General features: G+C 49.3%; 1 protein-coding gene across 1 annotated transcript in view; it reads left to right on the top strand.

Moving 5' to 3' along the window:
- Positions 1-5143, top strand: part of TET3 (tet methylcytosine dioxygenase 3) — a gene marked incomplete in the record, with an annotated part of 133071 nt that extends 127928 nt beyond the window's left edge. Inside the window, 1 exon segment of the mRNA XM_027772956.1 lies at positions 28-5143. Within this exon segment, the coding sequence (XP_027628757.1) occupies positions 28-114 (87 nt within the window).
- Positions 5144-12720: the final 7577 nt, after the last annotated feature.

Below are 12720 nucleotides of genomic sequence, written 5' to 3'. Positions count from 1 at the left end.
AGGAAGGGGGCCGCGCGCGCCGGCGAGGCGCTGGCCGTGCCTACGGACTCGGCGGTCACCGTGTCCTCCTACGCCTACACGAAGGTCACTGGTCCCTACAGCCGCTGGATCTAGGTGCCCGGGAGTCAGCGTACCTCAGCGTCGGGCCCGGCCCGAGCTGCCTCTGTGGTGCTTTTGCCCTCACACCTGGGGGCGGGTTGGGGGTGCAGCAGTCTTTTTATCTATATATACATATGTGGATATGCATATCATATATATGTATTTATGGTCCAATCTTCAGAACTGACCCGCCCCTCCCTTCCCCACTTCCCCAGCACTTTGAAGAAGAAACTACGGCTGTCGGGTGATTTTTTTCCGTGATCTTAATATTTATATCTCCACGTTTTTGTTTTTTTTTTTCTCCCCTGGTTTGGGGGGCTTTTATTTTCGCTTCGTTTTTAAAACTCTATCCTTGTATATCACAATAATGGAAAGAAAGTTTATAGTGTCCTTTCACAAAGGCGTAGTTTTAAATTCCATTTAAAATGTGTATTTATTGGATTTTTTTAAAGCGACAATAGTAATGGGAAAGGATCTGCAGCAAAGGATCAGCCAGCAGGGCTGTCCTGCCCAGGCGTGCTGGGCCCAGCAGCCCCGCCTCCAGGGCCACCAGGCTCAGCCCGCTGCCCCTCTCAAGCCCAGTGCGGGTAGCCGCCCAGGCCATCCCTCCCACAGACACACCTTCCCCTGGGGAAGGGCGCCCTCAGGACAGCCTCTGTCCTCCAGCAGGATGGGAGAATCTGTAGAACACCGGGGGGCCCCTCTCAGTCATTGGCTTGGGAATGGAGGGGCAGATGCGCACAGGCCAGGCCCCGGAGATGCTGGCATAGATTTCCCTTGAAACCAGGTTGGAAGTAGACAGCTTCAAGCTTGCTAGTCTCCACACTGAATCCTCTCTGTCCCTTATTTATCGAGTCACATGATGTCATGGTTCGCTAGGCAGCACCTCACAATGGGGCTGGAGTGGAAGGCTCTCAGGAGCCGTTTCCACCGCGTTGACAAACCAATGAATACTGGGCTGAAGGAATTTGTCTTGGTGGCAATTTTTTGTAAATGCCCCAAAGTCTAAGCTGATACCGAAAAGGGCTACTGTATCTTTAAAAACAAGAAGTTGAACCCAAGCTGTGAAAAGCCAGCGTAGCTCTGTGCTTGGCGCTGTGCGGAGCCTGGTGCTGTAGTCGGGTGCTGGGACCTTCTTGACTCTTGGGCAGGTCACTTCCTGCGGGAGCTCAGCAGACCAGTGTAACAGTAGTGAACACATCTGTCCTTATTCCTGGATTTCCACATTGGACAATGGTGCAAGCCTCACACCTGAGCCCACTCCCTCCGTGCTAGCCCGTGGGGGCGGGTCTACACTTCACAGTTCTAAAGCGCAAGAGTCAAACATTTTCAGCAGGTTGCTATGATTTTCCTCCCTAATTGGTGCCATTACTCCCTGGGATCATTTCCTCCTTTCCCTTGTCCCCTTCCACCCACTTGAACACACCCATTGTACAATTCTGGTGCATCAGTTCAGTTCTTCGAAATGAGAATGTGGTGCTTCATTTTGTGACATTTTTGAGAGAGGTTGGGCCTGACAGGTGGAAGCAAGTCAGACTTGCGAGTGTGTGTTTTCCCTGTGGTGTTAGCAGAAATGAAACCAAGCTACCCGTGTGGATGCGTGTGCTGAATGGGGTGGGGGGGCTGTCCGGACACACAGAGGGGTGTGGCCACACAGAGTGACAACCAAGCCCTGAGATAAACATCAGCGATTTGTTGAGCAATCTGATTCAGATGTGGGTCTTAAACGAGTTTAACAATCAGATGGCGATGCTGAAGGCAAGTCCCTGAGCTTCCAGGTGCCTTGTTAAGAGCTGAGAGCCGCCCGGCTGGGTGTTTACTGTAACCGTTGGGAAGCACTGGCGGAGAGTCGCCGCGAGATGTCCTGAGCGTTTATGTGGTCTGGTTTTAACTGTAAATAGTGAAAGATTTTTTTAAGCACTTTTGCCTAGATTTAAACAGCAACTTGAAAAAAAAAAAGTATGTTTTAACATGTAATTGTGGGAGAAATTGTAAATAGTAGCTGAATATTTAACGTGCTTTGTCTATCCTCCACTTTTACCATAGTCTGTAAAGTTGCATTTATTTTACAGGACAAAAATGAAATATTATTGCTTTTGAAATAAATACCCAAGAGCTTATCAGGATTTAGAATTATTCAGAACTCACATTTATAGGAAAACCTCTGACCTTCAGGGCGACAAGCTAAAGGAAGCAGAGTCTTTAATGAGCATGCTAATTTTCTAGTTTTGAGGGAAAGTTGGGTCCTTTAAATGCTATTTTGCTTATCGCATCAGTACTTTTATGCAGGTCTCATTTGACTCCGTGCTTAGGTAGATGCGGGGGTGCCTTGAAAACTTCATTTTAAATGATCTTAAGCAAGAAATACGATATTTTACGAAACATTTGGAGAATGTGACCGTCTGTGTGACCCGTGGGAGCCCCAGGCTGGCTGTTGGTTTGGAAGGTCCTGAGTGTAACCAGGTGATTCGGATAGTGGCATGTGTGAATCTTCCTGATGTGTGTTCAGTATACTCTTGCCCTCATCACCCTTTGGTAGCAAAGCCATTAGATGCAAGGAGAAACCAGTACAAGCGAAAGGCATGCGATGTCTGCCCCCCCCCCCAGCCCACACGGCCTAGATTCACACATTCAAGACTAGGAAACGGGCTGCGGGGAGGCGAGTCAAGAGGCGGTCTCCATTGGACATCCCGTTCCCCTCCAGGTGGCGTTTGCAGAGTTAGGTGGTGCTGTTGCCGTGCGAAGCCCATGCTGATTTTTACACACTACATGTATAACCTACCTCAAATCTCAGTCATTGAAATTAGCATGCTTTAGACGTATATTTAAAAAGTAACTATGCACAGCTCTATATCCCCCCCTTGCTGCTGAAGGTTTCTTAAAGAGAAAAAGTCAAATTTTTATTTTTTACTGGCGCTATCATTTTTTAAGTCCTAAAGATGATTAACAGACGTTTTTATCATGAGAAGAAAAATAAAGCCATTCAACTAAAGAACCTAACAGCATGACCAAGTTTTAAAGAGTGATGTTACAGCAACGGAGAACGATGGCGTCTTAGAGTCATCTCCCCACTGTGCCCTGTCCACGGACACCATCCGCATGCAGTGCGAACATTCGCTTCCTCTTTCGCTTTGCTTTGTTTTCCCTGCCTGTTGCGTGCGAGGGAACTTGCAAGGTTCTGTGCTAAGAGATTTGTAAAACAAAAATCGCTTTACAGCAGGTTCTCACAAAATAACTGGTGCTAGCTCAAGAAACCGTCAACTGACCATTGGAAATCGTGGTGGAAGGCGTTGCATGGATTTGGGGGTTTTTGGTTTTTGTGGTTGGGTCTGGTTTTCAGCAGGGCCGAAGCTTTCCACACTCTGGCTTCCTGGGGACTGCTTTGCCTTTTCACCAGGATGATGGTGTGCGTGGGAAGCGATCGTGCCCTGCGCCCTCTTTGGCCTTTCCACCAGCCTCTTTGGGAGACAGTGGTTTGCAGAGCAAGGGATTTCTTAAGTGCTCAAGCGAGGAAAGAAGTAGCAGAGCTTAATTGCTTAGAATCAGACAGCAGTCGATGCGAGGGTGGGTGACGATGAGTAGAGGGTACCCTGGTTTCGTGGAGAGAAACCCAGCCAGACTTTTCTTCTTGAAGTTTAACCGCCTCAAGATCTGAAACCAAGGCAAAGCTGGTGGAAAACGAGATGATATCCCTGACGTGCCTCAACCAATCTCTCTTTCCTTTTGTTACTGAAGTGTGTTTTATGGACTAGGAAGCATTTTTATGAATTGAAATAGTCTAAACAACATGGTGCTATGGTGTTTAATGTGACTGTCCCTGACCCTGTCTTGCTGAGGTGCTATCCACGTTCTGAAACCACAACCAACCAAAAACAAGGTGGGCTCCGTCTGTCGGCTTTCCCCTCCCCTCTCTTGGTGCTGTCCTCTCAGACCTCTGTTCACCGTGCCGTCATCTGCTCCGAGCAGGGGTTTCGTTTGGTTCGGTTCGGTTCGGTTCGGTTCGGTTCGGTTGTTCTTCCCTCGGTGGCCACACACAGAACGGCAAGTCACCAAGGCCTGGCTCCCGAGCTCGGCAGGAGCGGGCCTGGCCTGGCTTGGCGGGTGCTTCGGTTTCACACTTGACTTCTCAGGCCTCATGAGAAAGAGTGCAGGGTGCTTGGGTGTTCTGAGGAAAGGAGTCGGGGACTCCTGTCTCTTCTAGCATGCAGACACTCTCACAGCCAGGGACACACGTCGTTCTCCTGCAGCCCAGGGTGCTAAGCAGACGGCTCTGGGAGTCCGAGGAGCGTGGGGGCGGGGGGGCCGGATGGTTCTCCTTCCTGCCTGGCCTCACCACCGGGACCGTGGGGGTCAAGGGGCTCATTCCTTTGCTCCTCGTGGTCTTTGCCCAGAGTCGCTTCTGCCTCTCATCGGGGACCCCTCATGTTCAGATGAAAGGAAGCTGCTTGGCTCGCGCGATGCCACTGAGGCCGCTTTTTAGTTGGTGCTATTCTCAATTTTGTCTTGGGTCCACAGAAGCTGGTGTTTTCAAAACTCAACAGGAAGCTCCATTTTGTGTCATCCACTGTCACAATAGTTGTTTTAAATACCTCAGAAACAGGACATTGTGACAACTTCAGTAAAGTAGATTCCACGAGGGTCTGATCATCGCAGGTCGTCCAGTGACGGGCTTGCCTTGAATCTGGGGTCACTTTGTTGTTCATTCCTCAGCAGTTCACATGGCAGAATGCCTCAAGGAAGGAGCGCGTTGACTTGATCCAGTTCTCTCAGTTGTGCTTTCGAGTCCAGTGTGAATCTCCTAGGCCCATCTCACTGAGCTTTCTCCGTCGTTGCTGTCCGCTGGAACGACTCCCTCCAGACCTAGGTGTACTAGCCGGCTGCATCTGTCGTCCGTGGCCCGCTTCAGCATACCCTGGACCATGAACTTGGTGAGGTGCACACTCCAGCGTAGGTCATACCGTCCCCGCCCGCGCGCGGCCTGCGGGTGCTCCGGCCCTGCCCCAGAGCCGCAGGCTTCTCCCCTGAGCAGAGACTGCAGCGCCGACACGCAAGGTCTGAAGTGTCTTTTTTGCCCCCAAATCAGCGAGTGATCTGGCCTACCTTTGCTTCTATTCTGATATCAGGGATGCTTTTTGTAGTGGTATCGTTTGCTCTCTCTTCTCATTTTGACTACCCATCCTTCAGGGGTAACTCGTCACTCTTCCCATGGGGATTGAAATTAGAATACTAATTGGCACATCTGAGCATCCAAATTTTCTTGGTTCCAATCGCTATTTTTTTTCTTTCGAGGGGAAACGGGGGGGAGAAAAACAGGAGTGATGTCCTTTCTTTTTCGTGCGTTCTAATTCAAGAAACAAGGGCAGGTCGTGTAGTGGCATATCAATACGTTAGACTTAATCTAGAAGCTTTTTGATGTGTTTTGTTTCTTATCTGTTTGGATTCCTGTTTGGTTACTTGGCTTCCAATGGAGGTGAACTTAACAACCATACTTGAATATTCCGTCTTGACTTTGTAAACTGTGGCTACTTGAAATGAAGTTTATCTGGGGTTGATGGATGAATGGTAGATTTTTGCAATGTCTCAAGGCAATAGGATGTGTATTATTAAACTGTAGATATTCTTAGTACAGTAAATTTATGCCGATAATTTTATTTTGTATAATTTTTACCTTTTTTGTTAATATTTCTTCCTCCCACTTTATTGGTTTGCCTCCTGAGCTACCCCCTCCTGGCTCTCCCTTCTCCCCCAGTGTTTCAGTAAATTTAATTTAGGGTGCCTAGAAATTGCAAGTATGTATCCTTTTTTGATTTGTATTTTATTATAATTTACACAAACGACTGGGTTTGTGAGCTGTATTACTCCTGGTATCTTTAAAATATTGTGGGTGTTTTAATAAATTTTATATTTATTTTTTGCACTCAAATTCAGTGTGAGTCCTTTTTTTCCCCCTTGAACCAGGAATCAGTTGGGATGTTTACCGTAGCCCATAACCGTAACCTCACCCGTCCACCGTATGCTGTAGACGCACAAACGAAGCTCTCCTGAACAGCGGGGACAGGACCTGTCCTTGTCCCTCCTGCCGCCTGGATAGGCTGTCAACTGTTAAAGCTGGGCTTTATGCCCAGAGAAGAGTAGGGATGGCTTTTTTCTCATCTATGCTTCTCTCTCTTTCATTGTTCCCCTTTTCCTTCAACTTGGAGATGCCCCATCCCATTACAACGGCTACTTCTGATGTTACGTATGCTAAAGGATCGTTGAGTCCCGCTTGGATCTGAGGGCACGAACACAAAGGGTAGCAGGGAGGGGCTCACATGGAGCCCTGGGTGCCCCGTCCTTGGGGCAGAGGAGGCTCCCCTTAGGGTTCCAAGCCTGGAGCTGTCGTCTTTAGTCACATCGCCATATCTAGTGGTGACTGCTCTGGAAAAGGGAACTCTGAACTGAGGAGGGAGAAGAGAGAAGAGTGCAAGAGCGAGAAAGCCATCCCCTCCACCTTCTTCCTGCTGGAAACATCCGACGAGCCAGTGTCTGAGACAGCCAACACGGTGGTCAGTGAAGACTTGAGCAACACCCCACACGCACTAGGTCACTAGACAGGCAAGCTCATCACAGCACGAGGCTTGGGGTTTTCATTCCATTTTGTTTCGCTTGAAAAGGAATCCTCTGGAAATGCCTTGGCACGTACTTGGCCAGGGATCCTGGCACAGAGTTGTGTTTTCCAAAGTGGGGTCACACTGTCTGGTAACGGGCTGCTTTCCTCTTCGGAGTTGAAAGAGACCTAGTTCTGTCCCCTCCCCAATCACAGTCTTGGCCTCATTTCCAGGGCCTGAGGGGAGGGTGGGATCCTTCCTGCTTCCACAGGGACCGATCTCAGTATTGGGTAGCTATAAATACACTTTCATTTCTTCTTCCGATATAAATGCCATGTTAAATATGGAAAAATCATTAGAACTTCATAAAAATGATCTGAAATCCCACCATGAGAGAACCACATTTCAGTTGCAAACATTTGCCGAGTGTGTCAATATGACCAGATGTTTATATGCAATTTTTAGTTTTTAATTTGCTATAGGACACAAGCATCTGCCAGAGAGAAACAGCAAGTGAGAAAGTACATATCCCCACCGCACCCCCCGGGGAGATGGCCACACTGCAACCCCTTCTCTTCCATTCTGCTCTTGGGATTTCAGACACACACATAAACACACCCAGCATGTCCCAAAGCCACCGGGTCCAGGGCTCAAACTGCAGTCAGCGTGTGGGATTCAACCACCTTAACCACTACACCACTTAGCTGGCCTGAGATGTTTGTATGTATTTTTTTAATGGAATACAATAATATGTTGTCATCCTTTTTCACGTACTGTACCTTTTTCAAGAGAGAGTTTTGTTATAGGGCATGTACACTTGCTGGAGAGACAGATGCAGAGAGACAGAAAGTGAGAAATCACCCCCCTCCCGCCCCCAGAGATCATGGGCACACCGCAGTCCCGTGATCCCTTCTCTCCATTCTCCTCTTGGGATTTTGAGCATGCACGCACACGTATGCAGCATGAGTTTTAAGCTACCAGGTCCAGGACTCGAACCATGGTTGACTACATGGGAGTCCAGCAACATAACCATTATGCCATCTGCTAGTCTCACATACTATATTTTTAAATAACAGTGATACAGACAGAGCTACATCTTTTGAAATAACTGTGTAGTATTTATTGTATGGATATAGAAGCATTTAATCATGCTTATGCAATTATCAGACTCTTTAAGAGCCCAACTTGTTGCAATAGTAAATTCAACTACTCTAACTCTGCCTCCATGTAAATCCCACCCACTGAATTTCTTTTTATGCTAAGAAACATAGTAAACCTTCCTCCACCCCACATCTTTAATTCCCTGAACTTTCTAGTGTCAGTTTCAGACCCTATGCTCCACCACTAGGCCCCTTTCTGTCTGTCCTCACCTGTTCTCGTTCTTCCTACTGGGTTCTTTAGGAATGAACATCTTGTTCCATGTGGGGTCTGGTTGATCCAAGCCAAGCATGGAACACCAAGGAGCCCCATGATCTGGACTCATCATTTTATAAATGCTCACCAAAATTTATTTGCTTTTTAAGCAATTTAGTGTTGTGCAGCTCTGGAAGGAACATGGCTTCTTCTCTTTCTGGTAGTGTGATGTCCAATGAGCCACTTCATCTTCCTGTATCATTTTCTTCATCTATAAAAAAGGCTAACGAGTCAGCAGATGGCATAGCAGTTACTTCACTGGACTCCCTCATGGTAGACCGCAGTTCAAGTCCTGGACCTGGTAGCTTGAAACTAATGCCTGGCATGTGTGTGTGCATGCCCAAGATCTTGAGAGGAGAATGGAAAAGAAGGGACTAAGGTGTGGCCATCCCTCTGGGGGATGATTTCTTACTTTCCCTCTTATTGTCTCTGTCTCTCTCTCTCTGGCGAGCACATGCACTCTAAAGCAAAAATGTCTGAAAAGATAAAAAGGCTAATGATACTTTCCACATGAGACTTTTATGACGATTGAAAAGAATCTACAGAAGTAGAAGTGCCAGGCATTTGGGCCACGGCAGTAATGAACCCTATCACTGTTACTACTGACATACTGTTCAACGCTTTAGATCACCAGTGAGTCCAAAGCTGGTCTTAGACCTACAGTGACCTCTTACATGAACCATTGCCAAATCAAGTCCCCAACTCCAGTCTTTATGCAATTCATTTTTTTAAGAGATTTTTGCTATAGGGCATGTGCATTCACCAGAAAGAGACAGAAAGCGAGAAATCACCCCTACAGGAAGATGGCCACACCACAATCCCTTCTCCTCCATTCTCCTCTCTGGATTTTAGGCATGCACGCACACGTGCCTGGCATGAGTTTTACGCCACACGGTATGGGACTCAAACTGTGGTTGACTACGTGGAAGCCCAGCGACATAAACATGCTATTTGCTGGTCTCAATTCTTTTTTTTTTTTTTTTTTTTTTTTTTTTTTTGGGGGTTCTCCATTATTTAAAAAAAATGTTTTTGGAGAGGGTTTTTTGCTTTAGGGCACGTGTGCTTGCCAGAAAGACAGAGAGAGACAGAGAGAAAGTGAGAAATCACCCCCCAGGGGGAGATGGCCACAGTGCAATCAATCCCTTCTCCTCCAGTCTCCTCTTGGGATCTAGGGCACGTGTGAACACGCGCCTGATGTGAGTTTAAGCCACCAAGTCTGGGGCTTGAATCGCGGTCGACTACATGGGAGTCCAGCAACATAGCCATTACGCCAACTGCTGGGCCCACAATTCATTTTTTTAATGCTTCACATAGCACTTGAAGTTCGGCCATCTTAAATGGACTGCTTAATAGCCCTCCCTGCCTATTGTGAGTCAATTCTGTCAGAGTCCGCTTACCCTACCCAGCTACACTCTTGATCATCACCCGTGTCCTGGTGCTCTTGTAGGCTTCTTACGTGTGAGGAACTGTTAGCCACCTTCTTGTCTCCCAGGTACTCTGAAAACAATAGGCACTTCCCACCCTGTAGGAGGGTCAAGCCCTGAAAATATTGTCAACACAAAACAATTTCATACATGTTCCAGAGCCACAAGGACATCACAGAAAGCATGAAAGACAAAAACATCTTTGGCCCAATCTAGACCCCTCCGGCCCAGTCTCCACTCGGACCTCCTGGAGTCTCAGGACCTCCTTGAGTCTCAGCCGAGGCCCGCTTTCCTCCTCCACTGGGAGCCCAACTCCAGGCCCAGTGAGCGTGCTCAATTCCCTTCCTGCACTTCAGGCCATTTCCCGTGTGTTCACTCTTCGTTCTGCACACACCTAACCCCTGCTCCTGGGTGCCCCACCACCACTGCTGAGCTTTGGTTTGCAGCCTTGGCTTCTCTGGACGTGCACCCTCAGTTCCCCATCTCTGGCTTCTTCTTCCCCTCCGCCTGTGCTCGGTCCACCTCGGCCTGACTCCACTCTCACTCACAGTAGCGCTTTCTCATTCTTATCACCTCCTGTCTGCAGGTGTGGACAACTTCCTGGCTTCAGCTTCCAACACTCACCTGTGCTCGTTTCTCCAGAATAAGCTGTCTTCTGGTACAAGGATCCTTGTCCTCAGTGATCTCTTCAAAGTTTTGACTCTGTGGAGACTCACCCCCTCCCCTGCCTCCCGCTCCCGGAAGCTCTCTACTCCTGGGCACATGGCCAGTAAGAGTCATTATAATCCCGTGCCCCTGAAACCTTCTGACCCCTTGCTGGGCCCTCTGTGCGCTCATGTCCTTCCAATGCAATGCCCCCTAGAGAATCTACTAAGTCCTCTCCACAGCCTATCGGTTTTGCCACCTGGCCTGAACTATGACCCCAATGCCAGTGATGTCCAAAATCACATCTACCCTTGACCTCCCTTGTGAGTTTGGGCTGCTGGACAGCTAAGGCTGCCATTCAGCAGGGCCAGTCTTAAACTCAAGACAACTAGAACAGACCTCTCAGCTGTCTGCCAAATTCCCCATCATTCGCCTTGCTCCGTCCTGACACCTGCCAACGCTGGATTCCACCTCCTAGGCACCCTCAGTTGTGCCCCTCCTCGACACTATGAGAGGCCCATTGTACAGCTGAGCAGGCTGTGCACTGCACAGTTCTGGGGGCGCCATCCATGCAGGCCACCACGTGATCCTTGATCACCAGCATAGACCCTCCCGCACGGATGGGAGCACCTTGGAGGTCGGTCACAGCAGAGCCCTCTGACGCTGCACAGCTGGGGCAGAGGCCTCATGCTTTGGTCGGAACATGAGAGAACCTTCAGGAAGACTGAATGTGCTCAGTACCTGCTAGCTAGAAAGTGGCCGCACCCAGACTGCAGCCCAGGTGCATCTGACCCCAAAGTCTGTGGAGGGTCCACATACAACCCTGTTCCTTTTGCACTTTAAGACTCAGAGACCCAAGGGACAGACACCATCTCTGCTGCTAGGAATCCATCCATGAGCAGAGCTGAGGGCATGGCCCGCGGGACTCAGGCACAAAGGGCAGGGAGTGCAGCAGGGGGCTCTGCGGGAGGACTCGTGCTTGGGGGGAATTTTCAACAGGTATCGATATTTGGAAGGGTCGGATTCTAGCCCCTCTCCGATCTCCCTGCCCAGGTAATCACAGAAACAATTTGATGGTACTATTTCCCTCCAATACTGCTCAGGACTCCTCATGTGCTACCACTCAGGGGAAGGAGCACCTTCACATCCTGGGCCCTTGTGGTACTAGCCCACACGGCCAACTGCACAATTTGAGTCCTGGACCCAGCAGTTTGAGAAACAGGCCAGGCACATGTGTACAGGTGCCCAAAATCCCATAAGGAGGGAGAGATGGAGGTGTTGTGGTGTAACCGCCCCCCATAGGGGATGCTTTCACTCTCTCTCTCTCTCGCTCTCTCTCTCTCTCGTCTGCCTTTATCCAGCAAGCACATATACCCTCTGGCAAAATTTTCTCAAAAACAAATTGTCATTTTATTTATTGCTATGACAGATCAACATGTAGATATAGGCTTCTCCACCCTTTTAAGAAGACATACAGTAAGGTAATTACAAAGTATTAATCTGGGGCTGGCAGGTGGCATAATGGTTAAGGGCACTGGACTTCCACATAGCCCACTACAGTTCGAGTCCTGGAGCTGGCGGCTTGCTTTCTCACTTCTCTCTCTATATCCTTCCTTGGTCAAAATAAAGTAAGTAAATAAAGTTATTTTCCTCTTTTTTCCTATCGTAATTTTAGAAGTTGGGCCAGCAGGTGGTGTGGTGATTAAGGCGCTGGACCCCGCCTGGTGGCTTGCTTTCTCAACTTTCTCTCTCTCTCTCTCTCTGGTCAAATTAAATAATAATAATAAAATTGAATAAATAAATTTATTTTTAAAAAGTTTATTTATTTCTTCCATGAAAGAGACAGAAAGAGGGAGAGACCTCGCCTGCAGGGTCTTTGGGCTGCACAGACCAGTGTAGGCCGGCAGGACCACCGGCTAGTGCACTCACTGGAAGACCTCAGATGCAAACCGGGACCTTCCCACGTGGAGAGAGAAAGCGCTCCCGATGGGACGCGGTCACACTGCAATCCTGTCTCCTTTTCTCCTTCCTGTTGGGATTTGGAGCACCCACGAACCGCCCCAGCGGGGCCACATGCGATGCAGCCTCCCCAGCTACCAGGCCAGAGGGCCGGGCAGAAGTTTGTCTTTGGACACAGGCAGTGCCCAGCCAAGTTTTCCATGGCAGGGACAACTCCCGAATGCAACGGGGCCACTTAGCGCTTAGAGCAGGGAGGCGAGGATGCGCGGGCGCGGATGGTTTAGGGATGGCGGAGGAACAAGGAGTTGAGGGAGGCGGGACTTGAGGGGTCGCAGAGAAAACCCACTAGTGGTCCCAGGGCCCTGTCATCACAGGGTTCGGGACCACCAGTGGGCCCTCCCTTCTCTGAGGAGCAGGCACCTTGAACCTCCAGACTCCTCCCGGGGGCGCACCGTCCCGGGTTCTGGTCCCAGCTGGCCCCGCGGCAGCAGGGGGCCGTCTCTCGATCTCGATCTCTCGGCCGCAGCTCCCCACTACGGTCCCTGTTGGGGCCTCGGGCTTCCCGCGCGTTGGCCGGAGACGCCGGCAACGGT

The sequence above is a fragment of the Tupaia chinensis genome, unplaced genomic scaffold (assembly GCF_000334495.1).
Source record: "Tupaia chinensis unplaced genomic scaffold, TupChi_1.0 Scaffold000316_1, whole genome shotgun sequence".
NCBI lineage: Eukaryota > Metazoa > Chordata > Mammalia > Scandentia > Tupaiidae > Tupaia > Tupaia belangeri.
Note: the sequence above shows the minus strand (reverse complement) of the source record. Positions and strands in the feature narration are given on the sequence as shown.